The sequence below is a fragment of the Callorhinchus milii genome, unplaced genomic scaffold (genome assembly GCF_018977255.1).
Source record: "Callorhinchus milii isolate IMCB2004 unplaced genomic scaffold, IMCB_Cmil_1.0 Scaffold12, whole genome shotgun sequence".
Classification (NCBI taxonomy): Eukaryota; Metazoa; Chordata; class Chondrichthyes; order Chimaeriformes; family Callorhinchidae; genus Callorhinchus; species Callorhinchus milii.
Window position 1 is genome coordinate 14,595,427 of NW_024704753.1, and position 22,751 is coordinate 14,618,177.

The 22,751-nt window shown below is 44.3% G+C and overlaps 1 protein-coding gene across 1 annotated transcript in view; it reads right to left on the reverse strand.

Moving 5' to 3' along the window:
• LOC103176660 (plexin-A1) overlaps positions 1-22,751 on the reverse strand; it is a 223,873-nt gene that overhangs the window by 22,557 nt on the left and 178,565 nt on the right. The window contains exons 16-21 of the mRNA XM_007890334.2: positions 22,579-22,672; positions 22,249-22,488; positions 21,945-22,088; positions 12,506-12,740; positions 9,975-10,117; positions 7,740-7,996 (exon numbers count right to left, since the gene is read on the reverse strand). Of these exons, the coding sequence (XP_007888525.1) occupies positions 7,740-7,996; positions 9,975-10,117; positions 12,506-12,740; positions 21,945-22,088; positions 22,249-22,488; positions 22,579-22,672 (1,113 nt within the window). The remainder of the gene's footprint in view (positions 1-7,739; positions 7,997-9,974; positions 10,118-12,505; positions 12,741-21,944; positions 22,089-22,248; positions 22,489-22,578; positions 22,673-22,751) is intronic.

The window sequence follows — 22,751 nt, forward strand, 5'->3', positions numbered from 1 at the left end:
AAGATGCTCTGATGATAATGTGCCGTAGCAGAGATTGGTCCAATAAACAACAATAATCCCTGCTTGCACTTGTTACAGCACCTTATCACATTGCCAACCTGGCCCAAAGTGCTTCACAGGATTTACTGTAAGACATAGCAATTGCGTGTTTTGTAGGCAAACACAGCAGCCAGTTTACACACAGCAATATCTCCCAAACAGCCATGAAGTGGAATGACCATTTTTATCCATACCTGATTGTGGGCAAAATAGGAGCTCATTGTGCAAAACGAGGAGAGAGAGTGAGAAAGAAAGAGAGTGAGAGAGGGAGTCAGAGAAAACGAAAGATACATCACGTAGTGGCTATGTGATGCCAAGTCTTCAGAATAGAAGAGGAACAGAAAGCTTTGTGCACACTGCAGCGAGCAGGCATTGCAGACTGTTTTCTCATGGGAGTGGGATCAGGAGATGAGCTTTCCCATTGAGATGCTGATTCCTTTTAGGACTGACACATTTGAGAAGCAGAAGCCTTGCTGATTGGGGGCCCACAGGATGTTGATCAGACTTGAGGGACAATACAGAAGTGACGTGCACCAGCAGAGTCACAGGGGAACGATCCACTCCCAGGACAAAGGCATTTTGAGTTATAATGAACGACCCCGGTCATTATAAACTGCCACGCCTGCAAGTTTACTCCGCGTTTCAAACGTGTGAAAATAGAACATTAATTTCCCGTGATGCTTTTCAAAGGTTACATTCCCCCAGGAACCTCTCTCTCGCAGCCACACATTTTTCCATCGTAACTAATTAATCAAATCCGAAACACTACAATAACGGCTGACATGTGTATTGTTAATTGCAACCAATCCTTAAACACCAATTAAAGGATGGTCCCAAACCTTCGCTCCATGCCTCAGACATTTATCTTTTTTAAAAATTCTTTGCTCAACAAAATGCAGGATCTTAATGCTGGGCATGGAACCCTCCCTTGCTTTACTAATATTACTACTACTAATAATCCTTGCATTTGATATAGCGCCTTATCACTTCTTCAAGTCGCTTCACAGAATATACCGTAAAGTGAATTTGACTGTATATTTTGTGGGCGAAACGCAGCAGACAATTGCACACAGCAGTGTCCCACAAACAGTCGTGGATTGCATGACTAATTATTTTGATTTATTTTTAAATAATTATTTATTACCCCTGGACAACTGATGATGCCCAATGTCATCATCAATTGCTCATGTGTCACAACACAGTTGGATGCAAAGTAAAGCTTCCTGGACTTTGCTCTACAATACACCTTAATCCCAACAATAGATTGGTCCCTACTGTACAAATGTGACATTTATCTTCTTTCTACCAGCCACTGTCTTAAGAGTAATCCCGCCTATTTTTTAGCACTTTTGTGCAGCAATTTGCTAACATCCTGAGAAGACCCCACCCCCACTCCCCCAACCCACCCAGTTATCTTAAGACCTTTCCACCAGTGAGCAGATTTTATTCAAACAGAATCCAGGTTGTAGAGTGAAGGACAGATCGCGCCAGCTCCACTCACTCTTTATCCTAAAAGAAAACCTGGGCACCCGTACAATTGTTAAGGTAAAGTTGACTGGATTGATTGACTGGGATAGTTTTTACAGTACCGTGCCAAGTGGCCAAGGGAGACCACAGCAATTTAACCAAGACCCCTATCATTTTCAGGACATCACAGGCAGATCCACACAATGCTCTATGCCCCCACACAACCCGGCAATCTTTTAAGCAAATACTGAATTCCAATTAATATGAGGCAATTAGGCTAATTAGCTTACGTAATACATAAATCACCCCCCAAATCCACCTCAGATAATATGCAAGAGTTCCCCATGACAATGACCTTGAAAACATCCCTAGCAACACAATTAAAATGCTTCTCAATTGTCAGTATACATTACTCCTGATTTGTTAATGGCTCTTTACACATTTGAGAGAGTGCTGCTGTCACATAGCCCGGATGGGGAACAGGCACGCATTGTGGATGCTAAACGGGAAAGAGAAAAGAAAGCTAGGGTCAGATACGTCAAGGAAGCATGACGAGAAGGCACAGGATCAGGGGTCAAGAAGAGCAACAGCAACAACTTTGCATTTATACAAGCGCCCCTCACGGGAATAGCATCTCGGAGCGCTTAACTGTGGCGAGTGTGGTTTGGCGCAAAGCTAGAAAGAAAGGAGAGGTGACTGAAGGCAGGGTCAGAGAGGAAAGTCTTCAGGTGTGATTTGAAGACAGGTAAAGAGGAGGCAAGATGGAGGGATTGAGGCAGGGAGTTCCAGAGAGTCAGAGGCTAGTGGCTGAAAGCACGGCTTCCAATGGTGGAACGGAGAAGACCGGAGCCACCTGAGCGAAGGCAGCAAGTAGCGAAATAGGGTGTGAGCAGACAGGAGAGGTATGAAGGGCATGAAGTGATTTGAAAGCGAGAGTGAAAATCTTCAAATCGATCTGTTCTGAAACAAGGAGAACTGGGGTGATGGGAGTAGGGAGTGTGGGATGGGTGAGGACCCGGGTAGCAGAATTTTGTGTCTCCTCTTGTTGGGGTGACCTGCGAGGAGTAATTTGAGGACAAAGACCAGAAAGTATTTATTTCCTTAGAGGATAACCAACAGCTAAAACAAGATACAAAGAAGGGAGGTCGAGGCCAGGACAATGGACTCATTTAAGAAACAGCTCAATACCGTTGGGTGGGTAAGAGGGAAATTACCAAAAAAAACAAAGGGAGAGGTAAGGAGAATTTTCTTATAAATACAGAGAGATATGAGGAGTGTCTGACCTGGAACCATAGTTGAGGCAGAATGTATATTAGTTTTTAAGAGGGAATTAAATACATTTCTGAAAAGATGAAAAGGGGGGCAGAATGGAACCAAATACAGAGCTCGTTCAGAGCGCTGGCACAAGTATGAAGGAACGCAGACCCTCTGAAAAAGCCTGTTTAGCTCCATTCTCCTTCTCCACCTTTACATTTCGTCTCATTCCCTCTTAAGAACTAACAGATGCTATCCCACCCGAAGGATGCTGTATAAATGCAAGTTGTCGTCGTTGCTGTTGTAATATACATTCAGCCTTAATTATTGTTCCAGGTGGGGCATTCCACTCCAACTGTGCTATAAACCTTCAAAATTCCTATCTCAATAAGGCGCGATTCAAAGGCAATATATTGTTATTACAACAACCTCTCCGGTTGTAAAGAAGTAACAGGCTCCTGGACTTTCTCTCAGGAACCATCTCTGCTGATTTTCTATAAAAACCCATGAATCTGAAATCTGAAATAAAGTGCCAGATTGGCGGACACGCACGGCAGCTCCATCAGTCCCTGAGAGAGAGAAGCTGACATTTCAGGGGTCACCTGTCTCTGATGCAGGGCAGACATGCAGTTCTAACCTGTCTTTATCACTGAGCTGTCCGGCATTCTTGGTCTTTAATAACGAAACAATCAGTCCCTTAAAGGCTAGCGGAGGTTCCAAACATCTGAACGGACTAGAATTCAGTTGTGACAGAGATGTTTAGCTCAGCCTAAGTTCATTTCTACCTCAACGCTTCCAGACCCTTCTGATGAAAGCCGTATTTTTTGCACCAATTCAATGCTATTTCCGTCAAGGCCACAAGTGGCCCATTACACCAGTAAAACGGTTCCATCAACACACTGTGGTGAAATCCAGTGCATCCGCGGAGCGTAGCAGAAAGTATACCTTCCCTACGGGGACAAACAAAAATGACTGACGGGGTCACGCAAGACATCTTCTCAACAAGACGAGCTTGAAGGACGTATTGAAATGACAGCGAGAGAGGGAGAACAGAGCATCAACAGGAAGAATTCGCACAGGCTTCAAAGTGACTGGCTCTAGGGTCCATCTGCCCCGGTAGCCAGGAGGCAAGACAAAAATACAGGAAGTCTGATCCACAGCAAAAAAACAGTTCAATTATTAATGTTTAAGCAATGTTGCACATTACCAGCAGTCCCGAAAGCATTCTCTCACGCACTTGAGATTCACACTCCAATCTTCTTGAATGGACTGCTTCAGAACAGGGATGTGATTCAATGTGATACAAGCCACTGTTCACCTTTCAAACCTCAACAGTAAAACTTCTGGGAAAATGTGATCTTTGTTTTCCTAACTATTTAAATATGCATCGACATGAGGGGAGAGCAGGTTGGTGTTGAGGATGCAGTTAGGCTGATTGAATGAAGAGGCCACAGGTCAAACCCTTGCATATTTTGTTATAGTGCCTTATCATGTCGTTGAGATGTCTCAAAGCACTTCACAGGATATATATTCTAAAGTGGACTGTATTTTGTGGGCGAAACACAGCAGGCAGTTGCGTACTGCAAATATCCCCAAACAACTATGGATGGAGTGATCAATGTTATTTGGGGGATTGTTGGCCAGGACACTGGGAGAAACTCACTTCACTTTTCGAATAATCCTATGGGATCTTTAACATCCACCTGAACAGGTAGATGGGACCTTGTTTTAACGTCTCATCCAAAGGATGGAAAGTCCCTCAAACAAGCTCAGTTGAAAAGTCAAGTTAAATCCATAAATTGCCTCATCTTTCACTGCTATTCCATCAGTGTGCAATGCACTGAGCTTTCACTTACAATCTTTTGGATTGAATTCTGCATGCTCTTCCTCCGCCCTATTTTGTCAGTGGGTTGGTTGAAGTAAAAGCTCATTGCGCTGTCTTGCTGCTTAAATTTATTCATTCCCAGTCACCATCCCCATCCAATGCCTACACAAAAGCACTCATCAGCAGATATCATTGGATTGCAACAAGGGACAGAAGTCCTGGCACACGGCTCAAATATAGCATCACCACCGCTGTTCTGACTGAGAACAGCTAACTTTGTACAGACTGAATACTGGCACCTCAGCCACTCACCAAATAACCCTCTGTTATCACCACAAAACCCCTCACATCCAAACGGTTGAGTTTGGAGAATATAGGGTTCCTCTGACTGCAATCAACCGAGATCTGGCACATGAAGGCCTCGTCCATAGAATAATATGCTCTGAATAGCACTTTACCAAGGGGTTGATAACATGGCAAACAACATCTGCCAGACAATATTAATCTCAACGATGACTAAGAAAAACAAGTGTGAAAGGCAAGCTGTAAATTCTCTGAACAACCTCCCCCACCACCTGGGTAACAACTCCATCTTCTCAAGGTCACTGACAGGTTTGAGACTGCATCTGGGTGCGTCAGGAACCTGGAAACGGCAATCAAGTGAGACCTTATTTGTTTTTATTGGATGATTTTCACGAATTATGGATTCAACCAATAGGTGGCGCACTGTGCAAGAGAGAACACCACACCATCAGGATACAGGGGCTTGAACTGGGACCCATCACAGAACACACACACCTCACCCCACCCACCCACCCACCCACACAATGTATGAAACAAATAGCCATGAAGAAAATGACCAATTTTTATTTGAAGCACTGTTGGCCAGGATGCTGGGAAAAACTCTCTTTTCTTTCTCAAGTACAACTGCGCTGATATATAACTTGATCTCGATATACAAAGTGTATGAACACGCATGCCAAAAATGCATGCATGCAAAATACATACACATAAAACACAACAAACCACACGCACACACACACGAGTGGTTTATAATCTTTTTAAAAAGACTGCACTGACTTTACAGTATTTGGTTTTATCCTCATTGTGCGTTCATGTGAAACATCAATGAGATGTACAGACGATCTGCGTTTAGAATCTCCCAGTTACAGGGGCCTGTCTGCAGAGACGACCCAATATGCAACTGAAAGCTCTTGTTCCCACCTCACCTGCCAAAGCAGTTTACGTTCTGCAAAATGGAAGTGGAGTTCCCATTCTGTCACATCAGGTCGTTGCAGGCTTAAAGGACAAGTATGCTTTATTTATGATTGAACAACCTTCCTCCACATGAGCATCCTATGCCCACGTCACTTTGTACTTTGATGGAAAAAATTGTAAAGCAAAGAGTTGTTGGTCAAGCACATTCCTGCATCACCCAGTTTAGCCAGAGGGTCGGTCGGTTGTGTTACGCACCCTCGAGAAATCATTTACCAGCACGATTGTCCTTAAAAAGAAAAGGTTTTTTTTCCCAGCATCCTGGCCAACAATGCTTCAGATTAAAAATTGGCCATTTTCTTCATGGTTATTTGTGTAAATTGACTGCTAGGTTTGCCAATAAAAAATATAGCCACTTCCAGTAAATTCTGAAAAGCGCTTTGGGATGTTCAACAGTGCAATAAAAGGTTACATCAAATGGAAGGATCATAATATTGGTATGTTATTACAAGTTAAATCATTCCGTAGAAGTAGTTTCGAAGTGGTTTTCATGAATCGGTCCATCAGACCAATAACACTGCCACATTACATATGAATAGATGCTACTTTTCTTAGCATGTTTAAACTTCCTAAAACAGCTACTTTCTGCAGAAGGTGGATATTTTGTCCAGTGTCTTGTCAATCCATTTCTGAATTGTCTTTACACAAAATATACAGTAAAGTTAGTTACAGTATATTCCGTGAAGCTCTTTGAGATGTCTCAGCGATGTGATAAGGTGCGATATCAAACGCAAGGGTTATTATTAACAGTCTCAGCTGCATCAATCCTTGTAGGAAGTGTGCTCATCCTGTCATTTATACAGTAGATCAACATATTTCCTGATCTTCTCTAGTTCCTTATTTTGTGCGCTGTAGTCACTTGGAATGGCCACTTGTAATGATACATCACTACGTATCATTATGCACGTGCAAGCTAGTTGTTTTAATGATGATATCTGGTTTATGACAGATTACTGTTCTTCATTTATGTACTTGTGAGTCCCAGCTTATTGTAATGTTACCAGCGCCTTGAGATATCCCGCCGATGTGAAAGGAACTATACAAATGTAATTTTGTTTGTTTCTTTAGATGTCACTTTTGCTGATTGTAATAATATTATTATTATGTTATCATCATCATCAATTACTGTTGGGAAATCCAGAGTGGGACCTGTTAGGGCTACATTTGAGCTGCTCAAGGATCACTTTGTTGACAGAAGTCACTGGGAACACTCAGCGGGTCAGGCAGCCTCTATGGAGAGAGGCAAGTGAGTTAACGTTTCAGATTGGTAACGTTCCATCAGAAAGGAGTTCAGTCGAAAGGTCATCGACCTGAAACGTTAACTCACTTTCCTCTCTCCATAGATGCTGAGTGTTCTGAAATCATTGACGTTCTGTTCTGTCAATCACATTTCTCTATCACTGGAAGACCCACAGACATGAGCAGTGTTGTGAGGAGAGCGTTACTAGGTTGAAAAACCCTGCTGGAGTGGAACAAAAAACAATGTCTCTTTAAACCCACCAGTTGCCCTGATGGTAATTCCCTGCCGTGTCAAATTCAGCCGCAGACCAGGGGAAGCCCAGCTTCCCTCCCTCCCCAGGTTTGAGTCGGCTGATCTCAGCCTGGATGACATTTGTCCATCCACGGCACCATGCTGGCAACCGGACTGGGCACCGTGGCGAGAAATGGAAATTGTCACAGTTACAGACCCTCACGCTGAGCTTAGTGTTTGTGGGGACGCTGCTGCGAGCAGTTGGATGCCGCGTTTGGCCCACAAAATATACAGTCGGTACGCTTTACGGTATATTCTGCGCAGCGCTTTGAGACGTCTCAAAGACGTGGTAAGGCGCTATGTCAAATGCAAGGTCTATTATTACTATCTCCGATGTCGGGGACTCACCTTCGGAGCAGCAGCTTGGGATGGTTTTTGCTCTCCAGGTTTTTCTCGATGAGGTCTGACAGGAGCTGTTTCAGGACCCCAGTGGCATACTCCATCTCGCCTTGGAGTCCAGTCATGATCAGCGATGCCACGTTACCCCGGTCACGCATCGAAAAGCTTCGCTGGGCCTCCAAGGTGCGGATGAATGTCAGCAGGAAGACCTGCTTATTCAGCAGCTGTCCGAAGAGAGTCAGGGCCTTCTCCACGTTGGAGGTCACCTGAGATCAGAATGGCAGAGAGCGAGTGAAACACAGTGTGCTAACAGTCATAGAAACAGGCGTAGGTTATTCAGCCCCTTGAGCCAGTTCCGCCATTCTAGAAGATCATGGCTGATCTGAGGCCAACACGAGGAATTGTAAAGGCAGTTGCAGGTTATTCAACGCTAGGACACCACCCTTATAAAACTCACCTGCATTTGTGTCAATGGAAATAAGGCTGATATTTAAATGGCACACTGCTGTAAAGGGATTCAAGAGATCTTCCTGCATTGAATAGAAAACAATATTGTGTGGACTAGCACAAAAAGAATGATAGGGTGAGGCTGTCTGTGTAAGAGCCAGCAGGTTTAGGAGATGAGCGGAGAAAATTGAAGAGTGGCTGGGAACCTTTCATTGCACTTCACTTGTTTTCAAACCCCACCCTTCCTTTCTGACTCCTCTTACCCCACTCCTCTGTTCCCCTTCTCCCAGGCTTGGCTAAGTAGGGATTTGCTACGCATTCTCTACCTTCTGTGCACCACCATTGGTGACTGAGCTTTCAGATCCTAAACCCTATCCTCTTGAATGCCATTCTTCTACCCCTTTTCTTGACCACTCTCTGTCTTTAAATACTGCCTGAAAACCTACCTCTTTGACCATGACTATGGCTATCTCTCTCTTTCCCCCACCCACTCCCTTGCTCTGCATTTGACCCGCTCTGAGAAGCTGTCCTATGCGAAGGACGGTATATACTTTTTTTTAAATAAATAATTGGTTGATCTAAAGACAACTGGAGCAAAAGAAAAAACATCCATTTAATCACTACCACGTGCAGGATGACGGGGATGAAAGAGGCGCAGTGATAAAGAACATCCGGTGGGAGAGACAGATTTCAGGGATTAATTATTAAATGAGACATTGGTGGAACACCAGTGGAAGATAAAGGCGTCCAAGTGTGAATTGTTGCAGCACAAGGAAACCAGAGGGTCTTTTCCCCAGGCAGCTGAAGTACAAGGATCACAATTTTGGAATTAGGAACACGACAAGGAAAGAGGAAGAATTAAAGGCAACACAGCACAGAGAAAGCTTTTCTGCTTCCCTGGGTTGTCACTTGTCAGTTTTAATTGAGAGAAATGTACTTCCCCCGAACTATTAGTGTAAATAGCACCACTGTAAATTAGCCAAAAACAATCACCAGAAGTTCACAGTTGTCATCTCAAGGCCTGTTCAGACGTCAAATTTAAACTCAATTCCAATTATATCAGTTGGAGTCAAAATGTTTTCAATTCAGATTTTACATCCAATTCCTCCTCACATCAATTGTGTTTTGCCGAGGAATAAGGTGAATATTTTAGTTTTACGAGGTGAGGAAATGCTTATAGCAACCAAATCGACCTCTTTACCTCTACACTAGATTCCAAGGCCCTTCATGTCCTGTCCACCTGCCTTTCAAGACTTCACGGCCTGAAGGAGAATCAACTTTCTTCAGCTAAATGTGGACAAGACCGAAACCGTCCACCTCAACTCCCACCCAACATCTCCTTGTCTCTCGCTCTGATGTCAAGCTTCCTGGCCTCTCTCTGAAACTCGTTGAACCCAGTGTGCAACCTTGGCATTCGTTTCAATCCTCAGCTCTTTTTCCTCCCTCATATCCGGGCCCTGACCCTGTGTTTCTGTACTTTGGCCACATTGCCTGCCTCCATCTTAATTCCATAGCCGATTATATTGTTCTTTGCTGAGCATTCAACCATTTCTCTTTCAAAAGTTATTGTAGGAACTGCTATGACCACCGCGTTTGGTAGCAAGTCTCTGTATTCCCAACATCTCCCTTTGTTTTGTTGGTGCCAATCTCATCGAGCGAGCTTGAACCTTCCCTGAATACCCTCCCCAAAGTTCAATGTCTCTGTCATGCCCATCACCAGGCTACCCTAACCACACTAGCCCACTGTCGGACTCTCACAACACATGTAGCTTTGAACGATGAAGAAATTGGGTTTACCTCCAGCTCCTTGAGGACTGGATGGTCCTCTATCCCGGGGAAGAGCACCCTCATGGCGTAAGTCCGATAATCCAGGAATGGGATCCCAGCACCATCCAGGTCACTGGTGAGCTCGTGAATGTCGGTCTGTAACTCCGCAAATGCTGAGAAAGATGAAGAAAACCTGAGTAAATAGTCACCGTAACGTTTTAAACTTAAACCTAGTTGAAAACCCACAGCACCCGGTATAGACAGCAACTGAGGCTGGAGACAGTAAAAGGGAAGACTAGATAAATTAAGGAGCATTTAGAGAACACTAAGGCCGGTTTTAATAGCCTAGAAATTGTTAAAGAAAAAGCAACAACAACAACAACAAAATTACATTTACAGAGCGCCTTTCACGTTGGGAGAACGTCCCAAAGCACTGAACAGTCAGGTGTCGGGGCCCGAGCATGGGGGAGGGGTGGTGTAGGGGTGAGGGAAGGCAGGGAGGTGGGGGGGTGCCTGAAGACACGATCGAAGAAAAGCAGACTGAGGGATGTAAGAGTTGACCGTTTTGAGGTCTTGGGATGGAATGAGTTAGTAAAGAGATGTGATAACTTGTAATTTCAACCCTGTGAAGATACAGGGAAGAATTTGTAGGGGCATTTGTTTTGAGCTCGGGGGCTGGGGGGGGGGGGGGGCAGAGTGGAGGAAAGAGAAAACAGGAATGGAAGGAGAGAAATGGAGAATGGAGGATCACATACAGTCAAATGTTCACAAGGTGAAATAACTAAGGTTCATGTTGTGTTTAAAACCCCAAACCTCTTTCACTTCCATATCTCACAAGTGGACAAGTATCACCAGAAACCACGAAATATAAAACTAGTGCTCAGCAAAATCATCCATGCTTTAAGCGTGGAAGATTCATTAGGGAGCTAAATCAAAGATTACTTGTACGTTTCATTTTCACAAAAAGCACCAAATCCTGAGGAATTCTGCCCACCACTTGAAGCCAGGGAGAGAAGACATCAGACAACTGGCCTGTGATGACATTGCTATGAATATAAAGTGGGCACTTTCTAAATGGAAACTCTCTGCACGTGCAGTGCAATACCTGGTGCAATTTAAATTTGTTGCCTGGTAGCAAGATTTCGCACAGCCCTCGAGAAGCAAAACCACGAAACCCAACTCTTCATCCCGAAGGGAATCTACCCACAGCAGCAGTGTTTAATGAAAAAAGACGGAAATTATAGGGGGGGGTGAGGGAGGTGGGGGGAGCAGAGGAAAGAGATAACTCAAGCAGGAAATGCACTGTTACTGCAGGGGGACTGATAATTTCTCAAGTAGCAAGTGGAGATAAGGCTGAGCGGGAGCTTCCAGGCTACCTTCAGGATGGCTTCTCATTAATCCTCAAAGCAGCCTTTCATCTGCCCTCTTTGATAAGGAGCTACAGACACCTAATTTTATTAACATTACCCAGCTCTTCCCCTGCCCCCAATCCTGAACCTGCTATATCTTGTTTTTCATGATAAAGTGAATCACTCAGAATTCTCAGGACGACACATGTTCACAGTGGAGGTTCTGAAGGATTTATCCGGTCAGGTTCGGGAAGCTCATTTTACCTTTCATTTCAGTTCTTTGTGAAGTGATGGAAAGTGCAAGCACTACGAGCTTTGCACAACAGGAACTCCCTTACAGAGTAGTAGGTGAAGGTACAGAATAGTAGGTGAAGGTACAGAGTAGTAGGTGAAGGTATACAGTAGTAGGTGAAGATATAGATAGTAGGTGAAGGTATAGAGTAGTAGGTAAAGGTGCCTCCCTAAACAGACACAGTGGAGAACACCAGATCATAAAGCGGACAATTCGCTCACAGTAGGGTCTGCAATGCCCTCTGGATCGCTCACCACTAACTCCTGCCCCCTTCTGGAATCTCGTCCCAAGTTTCCTTTCTTGAAATGCGACCATAGGTTAGTCAGAAGACTGTTTGAGCAGTGAGGGTTTAGACGAGACTTGAGCCAAGAAAGCAAGATCTTAGGCTGCTTCCAAGGGTCTGTGTGGCCAGCAGTGGCGAGTCGTGGGAGGGGTCAGAGTGGAGGAGCATGGCATTTACCCAGCCTTACTGTGGGTATTCCATCCTCCTGTGCCAGTCTCTGGTCTCTGTCAGTACCCAATGCCAGTGGTAGACCTTAAGTGACCAATATACAGTGAAGCCCCATCATAATAATTCTTGCATTTGGTATAGCGCCTTGTCATTCCTTCGAGACGTCTCAAAGCGCTTCACAGAATATACTGCAAAGTGAATTATTGACTGTATATTTGTGGGCGAAGCGTGGCAGCCAATAGTGCACAGCAGCGTCCCGCAAACAGTGGAGGATGGAGTGACCAATTCATTAATTTTTTAAGGCATTATAGCGTACTTCTTTATAGTGCTGATTGATGGTGACCCGATAACCCGGAAGTCAGGTTAGCGTGGGAACAGGTGGGCAAGAAGCTTGTGCAATGGTATAAGATTGCTTCATGTCAGATCCACTCATTCAGCACATCACGTAGCGCCCAGCACAAACCCTTACCTTCCTTGCATTCCAAAGCTACTCTGGACTCCAGGTTGTCCATCTGCAGTTGAAGCCTCTTCAATGTGCGGTCGGCATCCCGCGACTTCCTCTTGTACGCGATGAGCACAATGACGATGATGAGAAGCAGGAGGCCACCCCCTCCCCCGATGCCGATGATGGCTGGCAGCGTGAGCAGACTTTCCGAGTAGATGTGCAGCACTCCTGGGGAATACTCCAGTCCCCCCACTTTTATCTGCAGAACAATGAGAAGGTAATTAGTCCCTGCAGACAAGGCTGCTTCAAACATGAGGATGAGTGGAGAGGTCAGGCTTTACTAATGCATGAATGAGGGTTGACATTTACTGTCCATATTATGGTAGCTTCAGAGCTGTAAGTGATAAAGTATTACATAGAGAATAATGGATATCTGAGACTGGGTGACAAGCCAAGGATTTAATGGAGAGGGTCACATCATTGACTCTCGCGGTTTATGATCATCCACTAAACCTACAGATTAATTTCAGTGTTTCACGTACTCCCACATAGCCACTCTTAATTGTCTGCATTTAAATTTTTTTATCTGTATTGAAATCTAAACTCATCACATTCTTTCTGAATCTTTCCCAGTATTAGCAAGGAACTCGATCCTATAAATTACAGGATTCTAAAAACGCAGCATGTTATCGCTAAAAGCATCCTAATTTATCTCAATTTTCGCAATTTAAATCACACAAAGTTCCTTTGTTGTTGTTTGGTTCCCGTTGCAAGCCCGTTAACAGTTGATGGTCTCTCGTAAGTGCTCATTGATATTCCACAAGGGCACAGAGGTCTTGTGAGGTTAACAATAAGGCATTAATAATTTATACTATCTGCAAATATAAAACTGAACTGTTAAAAGTATAAATTCTCCACAAAGTCCAATGCTGTTCAACCCGTAATTCAACCCGTCATCTTCCACAGTACCAAAGTTCCAAAGGACATCTGATGCTGTTAAAACGGCATTCAAACTCAAAGCCAATGAAGATTGTCCTTATGTAACTGTCGACGTATGAAAAGCTTCAACTAATGGCAAAACTAAACTATACCTGTGAAAACTGGCTCTCATCAACCTGCCCCTAATACTCTCCGAAATTAGGGATAAGATACACAAACAAAAACGCCATAAGGAAAAGCACTATAAACAAATTTAACTTAGGCCCAGAGATTAACTGGCGTGGAGGTGGTTAGGACTGAATAATCATCTTTAAATTTGATACGACAAACTTATCACGTCATCGATAAGTCTCAAAAACGCTTCACATAAGTTACATGAAGTGTAGTGATTGTATAATAGTACACAGGGGCACAGGTGGAGGATAGCCACTTATAATAAATAATACATAAATCCTTTCATTTGATATAGCGTCTTATCATGTCGTTTAGACGTCTCAAAGAGCTTCACAGAAAATAATGTAAAGTGAATGGACTGTATAATTTGCGGATGAAGTCGGCAGCCAATGTAAGGAAACTTGCCTAAGGTTTCGTCCTGCCCGGAAATCAAACTCAGGTCCTCTCGTTTGTGAGGCAAATGCTCTACCCACTACACTACAGGACTCCACTTGGCACTGATGGTAATGAGTCGAGCAAAGACACTGCAGGGAGCCCATTTTATCACAAACAAAATCGTTTTTAAAGCCACTTTTAGGCCGGCGAGGTTTATTGGATGCATTTTATTGAATCAGCCGTAAAGATAACCCTGCAGTTGGTAAGTAATTGCTCACATCTCAAACAGTCCCAGTCCTGAGGGTTACAATCCTAGTGCTCTTTCTGAATCCCATGATTTCAGGATTTTAATGCCCCAAATCCTGGGATCCCGAGATGCTAAATCTTGTCTCGGAAAAAAAGGCAAAGAACTCTGCGAAGAGCACAGCCACTTTGTAGCATCCTCTTCCGAGCCAGTCATTGATTCACCTCCCTCCCCACCTATCTCAGCAACTCAATGGCCTGATTGACCAAGACAGGGAGGGAGAAGATTAATGATGTGCAGATTCATTGGAGAGAAAGTGACACATATAATAAGTGCGACAGAGAGAAGTCAGTGGCACATACACATACCGAGAGAGAGAGAGAGTGAGAGAAACACACACACAGAATATAATATATATATATGTTGAGAGACAAAAGGGGGACATAACATTGAAGGACTGAAAGAGAGTGGCACAAACAAAGGAGGAGAGAGATACATAGAGACAGAGATAGACGTTACATTCACAGAGAAACTGAACCAGGGTCATCAGCACATTTAGGGGGAGAAGGAGAAAGAATGTCAAATAGAGAGAGAAAGAGAGAAACCGATAGCAGAACAGATGAACATAATACTGACAGAAAGAAATTACTGAGAGGTTTGTGTGTGGTGGGAAAACAAAAGAGAGAGAGCGAGAGAGAGAGAGAGAAATGGAAAACAACGCAGTGACAAACAGAAAGGCTATGGACGAGGAAGAGTGGGAAAAGGAGAGAAATTAAAGGAGATGAAGTGCCAGGGGAGAGAAAGGTGCACTCTTCCAACACAGCACCCAGCATTTTGGAGCACAGTCAAAATCACAGCCTAATACAAGATTCCAGCAGCGAAAAGAGAAGAGGAACGTAGGAAGACCGAGAGGCGGGAAAAAATGACTTGGAACGGACAAACTGCCTGACTTTGCTGCTGTGTTTTTTTAAAAAAAAGAAAAGGTTGAGTTATTGCTTCCGGTTTGCAAACGCCACATCAAGAGAAAAGGGGGAAAAGAGCCTTTTTAGCAGTTTTGCAAAAGGCCAGTTTGAATTTGAGTTTCCTTAACATTATCCCCAAATACCGGGGATACTCGTCTATAAATCCCGGGAGTTGGGGAGCAGCTTTAGTATACATGATCCCTGGATTGGGATTCCTGAGATTGCATCCTGTCAATTTTTCAATTTACCTCTGTTTACCCAGCAGTAAGTAGGAACCCGGTTGTTAGTCGATTGGCGGATACCTTTTCCGGGGCTAATCCCTTCAAAATAATAATAATTTGGTCACCCAATCCGCGACTGTTTGTGGGATACTGCTGTGCGCAATTGGCTGCCGTGTTTTGCCCGCAAAATCTACAGTCACTAGACTTTGAGGCGTCTCGAAGCCGTGATGAGCCGCTATATCAAATGCAAAGATTATTATTATTACTTTGATCGGTGCCACTCTGGAGATTCTGCACTTGCACACAATTACAGAGAACATTACCGCATGGAAACAGGTCAGTTGACTCAACTCGTTCGTACTGCTCATACTCCATGTGAGCTGCCACCCCTTATTTCCTTCTCCATCACGTACGCAAAATGTTTCCTCTTAAAATAGAGTCCAGCAGTGAGTTCCACATTCTATAGAAAGAAATTCCTCAACTGCCTTTTCAGATCCTCTCTTAGCTCTTACCAGTACCATCTCATTGCTGCCACACACAGGTATAGAAATGAAGGGGGGTTAGTGTTTCTAAACTATAATTATATTGTAGCTTTACATAAAACCGGAGATCACCACAAGTGTTTTATTAATCTGCTACAGACTCCCGATTCCTGTTACTAATTAACCGTTACACAAAACTCTACCACATGGACAAAGGCAGAAAACAAATGCCTCCATTATTATTCCGCAAGCATTTATTTCCACAGGTTATATTGAAGCCATTATCCTCTCAACAGGCTGCCGGTGATAAAAGAATTATGTCTGCGTGATTCTAATGCAATCCATTTCCTGTTAAACATTAAGCTGCAGCTGAATGTAAACATTTCAGTATTATTACAAGCGACCCGCCTGTTGATTACCAGCAGCGCAGTGTGGTGTAGAATGGGGCTGACTTTTTTTGAAAAAATCAGTTCTGTAAGGACCCGCCAATCAAATAGGTGAACGCACACCTGACTCCACGCTCAGTCCTGATCCAATAGAAGAATTCCAATGCACAAACATCCTTCACTTACCGTGCACAGCGATAATAGATTAACTCCTTCCTATTCACTTATTACGTGTGTACATTTCCAGTGAGCCAAACAAACAAAAAAATGCGTACAATTTCTCAGGATCAAACCTACTCCATTTATTTTGACTGTATCGAATTCCAATGGACTCAGCCAGGTCTCCCTACTCTGCGGGTCAGGATTTACTGCCACACCGGTCAGGACTTCCACATACAGGATGGATCCGCACAGCCCATTACAGACTGCACTACACTTTAGAAATCCAATCATGACAGCATGAAATCTCTTTTTGCCGAGTGTTACTCAGTTAGCTTGACGTTGATTAAAATGCTGAGAAAATAATTAAAACAGGTGGTACAACAGAAATTTGCAAATTTGTCTATTTGTAATCTGGAAATTTAGAGCCAACCTTATCCAAGCAGAAAATATCTTTACAAGCTTAATGTTTATCAGATTCCTCTGCACTGGCGTGCAGCTCTGACAGACTGTCTGTCCATGTATAATTGGCTCTCTAGTACTGAAATAACATGAACTAATCCGAATGGATCAAAATTGACAAGAGTATTTGGAAATTGCAATGACTGAGAATAATGATTGTTTCTTTTTCTTTCGGGTGAGGCTGGATGGACAATGGTCTTTTCCAATCCCGGACATTCCTTTGTGCCTCAGTAATCTTTTTTGCCCTGTTTAAAAATGATATGAGACAATAACATTGTTTTAGCACTTGCCAAGTACATGTTACTTAGTACAGTCTCAAAGTGCTTTAGAAAGACACAGTGGGAGGTGGGCTAGGGGACCGCGAGGAGGGGGGTTGGGGTGAGGCGAGGAGGCCAAAAGCACAGTCAAAAAGACAGGCTTTTAGTCAGATTTTCGTAACAGAAAGGAAGGAGCCAAGCCGGAAGGATTTGGGAAGGGAATAGGAGAGGGTAGGGGTAAAGTGGCTGTAAGCTCATCCAATGCTGATGGGCTTTGACTCTGCCTCTAATGTGTTCTGCACTTGATGTTGATATGGGGCTCTTCAAATGGAAAAGTGTTTCAGTTGCGTCCCTCACCTCGACTCTTGGAACATTCACCCCAAAATGTTTTTTCGAAAAGAAATATTTAATTCCATACGCAGGCAATGAATTGAAATCGACACATCCAGTCAATGCTTTGTGTAGAATTCAAAGCAAATTCAGTGTAATTACATTTGCAGGCACCAAACTGATAATGGGGAAGATCATACTAAAATAGCTCGACAGGCAAGGGACAAAGGCTGCTCAATGCCAAAGTACAATGATATAGGAAGTAAAGTAGGAAGCCCACAGAGGGTGAAATAGTGTTCGTCAGCAAATCATGGCATAGATGGGACATCCGAGTCCTGTGGTTTCCATGAGCATGTGGGAGACGGGCTAAAAAGTTTCATCCTAAATTTGCTTTTAACATTGGAAATCTAAAGACTGATTGCTGAACGGTGGAGGTAACCCCGGTCTGCTTTCAGTAAGATAATGGATAATGTTGGGTACTGCACTCAGGAGCTGAAGAACAGGCAGGTCAACAGGAGGGTCAAGACACAGAGAATCATTTCAATCAGTCGCTGTCTCCAGCGCCTCAGTGCGGTCTGTATCAGCAGCTCAATTATTCTCCTCCATCAATTTCCACCCGGCTCTCGGTTCTTTTGCAGCATTCAAAAATCAGTGCAAACCGAGTCAAAGATCTCTCCAGTGACCCCGGTGCATCGACAGGAGCTGCTGGTGCGTTCCAGCCTCTCACCAGATGATCTGTGTTCAACTGAGTCCTGTAGCTCAGTGGTTAGAGCACTCGCTTTGCAAGCGAGAGACCTGAGTTCAATTCCAGGCAGAGGGTGAAACCTTGGGCAAGTTTCCTTACTCCACACAGAGCCTAATAATAATCCCTCCGAAACAAAACAATAATAAATTGGTCATTTTCAAACTACGACTGTTTGTGGGACATTGCTGTGCGCAATTGGCTGCCGCGTTCGCCCACAAATATACAGTCAATTCACTTTACAGTGTGATCTGTGAAGCGCTTTGGGACGTCCTCCCGACGTGAAAAGCGCTATATCAAATGCAAGGATTATTATTAACTGAGTTAAACCAGCAATCATCCAGGCCCAATCAGAATATTGTGTTTCTTTCCACCCATTAATTTGTCTCCTCCTCTCCTGAAAGCAATTAAGTCCCTCTCTCCTTACTGGAGAAAAGGAGAAGGTGCCCAAGGTATCAGGATAAACAATCTGGTACCTTGGGCAAATAGTCATTGTTCACACGTGAGAATCAAGAGAAAGTAGGAGCATAATCGCAGCCGAGCCGATCGTGTCCTCACCCAATACCCACACACTTCCAGCAGGAGGTCACAATAAGTAGGAACCCTGGTCTTTTTATGTTTATCGTCCTCTAACCCAATTATAGTACCATTATCTCTGCCTCAGTAGAGATGAATGGCGAAGCGCAGACTGGAATTCGAACCTACAACCTTCTGCTCTGTATGTCTTTCACCCACCAGGCCATTGTGGGAGTGTTGAGCTGCCGCATTGTTAAACTGGGTGATGGAATCTGTGCAGGACACCACAGGTTCATTGATTTGGATCACGGGGCTGGTGGCTCACTGATCGCCCAAGGAAACATTTGGCACGAGGTTCAACAGGTAATAATGGCGAGGGTTGGAAGTGAGAAAAGGTTATTTGGCTGCCACGAGCCATTTTTGCAACCACAGAATTCTATTCAACCTGTAATGTGAAGGACATATTTGTTCCTGAGAGGCAATCAAACTAAACAAACCCTTTTTGGGGGCTATTGGGGGACATTCTAGGGATAAAGATGTTCTCCAAATTAAAACAAAACGAACAAGGATTTGTCTCATTTTGCCAACTCTCTTCTGCCCATGTTTAAAAGTCTCAGAGATCAAAGTTAGTTTATCGAGTCCCTATAAATCACAGAGGATAAGCACTGCGGGCAAGCCTGGGCGAGCAACACAGTATTTTGTTGGTTAAAGTGTTTTGCTTTAAAAAGATACTAAAAATCTGGAATTGAAGCAATGACTTCATCGAATAACAGCATCAATACGGACCCCCACTAAGTTGCAATTGATAGGCAGCTTGAATAAATAGCTTTGCCGCAGTTAGACTGCTCACCCATTACTGTTAACTGGTGTGGTCTTTAAGAAGTCTACGGTTGAGCAGCGTTCTTCCTTCCTGACCGGAATGATCAGGGGGGAAGGGTGCAAAATGTAAACAACGGGTACTGTGCGAGCGAAGGAGAGAGAGAGCGAGAGAGAGAGCATAATGAAGAGGAGAGACAGCTGCAGAGTCCGCGCCTCTTGGTCACAGATACCCTGTTGAATCCATTCCAAATGGTGATGTGCAGCTGTGCTGGAAATGGAAAAATAAACTAGTGTGTCTATTCAAACAAACAGCTTTCAGCTTCAATAACATCTCGCTCATCATCGCTTTGGGACAATAATGCAAACCAGTGTTTGCTCTCCGTAAGAAAAATGCACTTTCCCACTCAATGTACCTCAAAAACCACAGCGCTCACTAGAACATTCGTGTTTCTATTGGATGTCAACTTCAGAAACTGAATTTCATTTCAAGTCAGTGAGTCAGTGTGTGTGTGTGTGTGTGTGGGGTGGATGGGTAGTCAATCACTTTGATTTGATCACTTCAATTTGTCAAATTGTCAAACATTGTCAAGTCTTGGAAAGCAACAGAAAACGGATCAGATTCACGTCTGGCTCTTCGGGATGCTTTGAGTGGCTGTTGTCCAAACAGCTCTGCTCAGAGAACATTCATCTATGCTTCAGAAAGGAAGATTTAAAGCTGGAGAAAGGCTTTGATTGTAGTAAAACTCTTGCTTCTGTCTGTCCCCCCTCGTCTTCAAACAATTATCACTCCTGGCAGTTGATCGCAATCGTGTTATCGTTCAATCTCTGCAGCTTAATTAATAACAATCACGCGTTTTGCCCACAAAATATACAACAACAACTTGCATTTATATGGCAACCCTCACCCAGGGTAGCGTCCCAGAGCGCCTGACAGTGACCCACAAAATATACAGCCTGTTCTCTTTACAGTATATTCTGTGAAGCCCTTTAAGACGTCTCAACAATGTGATGAGGCAGTATATCAAATGCAAGGATTATGATTATTATTAATCTCGAGATCTGAACTTAAAAGATAGTTAAGTACCTACAAGTTATTTGATTACAGGGGTACATACCACAGCCTGGCCTGATCCCCTCTTCACCTAACATCCATATTTGTAAGCATATTTCACCAGGGGCCAGCACCTAAATGGTATTCAGAAGCAGGAATTCTGGCTGCTCTTCCCCCACCCCCCCCCCGCCCCAAAAGCCCAGGAAGACTGAGGGACATTACAACAACAACTTGCATTTATATACCGCCATGCACACAGCGTCCTGGAGCACTTTACAGAGCCCTACTGGCATCTGAGCTGAGTTCAAACGTGTTACCTCTCCGCTCTGCAAGGCTCAGTTTTGACATCGGGCAGTAAAACATCCCAACTGAGCCACCATCAGAAATCCAAATCACTGAAGAGAACCTGCTCCTGCCCACGACTTGACTCCATGTCTGCATGGAAGCGTGGAAGGTAAAGAACCGAGCAGAGTGAGCGATCTGGACTCGCTCTGCACATCGCTTCGGAACTCAGTGTCACTGCTCCATTTTTCCCCACTTCCACCCATTCCTTTGGCAGTTTTACCCCCACAAATACACAACAACATCAAAAGCCAACCAACTACCACTGTGCAAAAACAGTTCAGAAAGTGACAGGCAGGCTAAAGAAGAGATGAAAAGGATAGTGTATTTCCCTTTCTTTTTAAAGGAAGATCATCTATTCTGAAATTCAAACCCGCAAAAAAACACACTTTGAAGAGCAGACATACAGCTAGATTTCTGCAATCTCAAACAAGCCTTGATCATTTCCTCAAATGCTCAGTCAGGGAGCAATCAATCAAATTATAAATAAATCTATAGCTAGCTAGATCTTGGCAAAGGCTGCAGTCAGACTCTTCCTGAATATCACACACTCTGCAGTCACTGAGAAACAAATCACAGGCTCCCTGCCGAGGGCATGGAAACAATATACGCGAGCACCTGAACCATACAGGCTGGGAAACAACTGGGTTTGATCGCTGGCTTTGACAGGTAGCGTCACTCAACACATTCCAGAGCAGTGTTGTGCAAGCTGATTTCAAGAGATCGGATGACAAGGGATCACTGAGAACCTCACCCTCCACACCTGCATTGAGTGTGGAGGAGAAACAAATAAGCTAGAGGTTGTTGATTCCCATCCAGCGCATGTGTGTAAATAACAAATTGCATTTCTATAGTGCCTTTCACGTCAGAAGGACGTCCCAAGGTGCTGGAGATTGAGTCAGGAGGGAATTGCAGCTCTCTAGCCCTCCAACAAACACGCAAAACTAACCGCCTAGACTCTGAGAAGCATTTCTCAGTTATGGACAAGACTCTCGTACTCACCAACACTCTGTGCTCCCCGGTCAGGTTTGGGGGCTCACACAGCAGCTGTGTCTCGGAGACAGTCAGCACACAGGGGTTGTCCCCTATCAGCACTGTGTAGTTCAGCTTGACATTGCCCGGGGCTGGGGGAATCAGGTTCCTTCCCTGTAGGTAAAGCAGTGAGAAAAAGCAGCCAATGAGTCCCTGCTGCGAACCCAACTCAACACTTTCAAACAATCAGACCACAACTAACGTCACGTTTAGGCAACGGAAGGGTGGAGCAAACGGGGCGTGAGGGTCCTGTGAATACAAGGTTCATCAGTACCTTCAGTAAAACCGTTGAGCTCGGCTTCAGTTCAAGGGTCCCGGATGGACTCAGCGGCTCGAAGACCGGGTCGGGGTAGTAAACAAATCCTGTTCCGTTGACGACGAGCACTGACTGGACGTCGTCCATGATGAAGCCGATTTCGTCCGGCCGCTCACCGTTCTCGGTCACAACCCGCTGTTTGTTCACTATAGATGGGGCTTTGCAGACCATGACAGTGTCGTTCAACACTTTGCATTCCTAAAGAGTGTAAAAAGGTCCTGGTCAGAAAGCTGGTCCTATTCTCTGGGCAAGATTTTAGATCGATGATACCACGTCTGGAGTACTCACGTTGCTGGACTGTTTGAAACCATACTTGGCTCGAACCCTGGGCTCCTGGATGGTGGCGAGGTTGGTACCGGTGACGGTGATCTCGGTTCCACCACTGAACGTACATATTGTGGGATTGGTGGGGGGGGTGGGGGGTGGAGAGGAGGAATGAGAGAAAGACAGAGAGAAGAAAA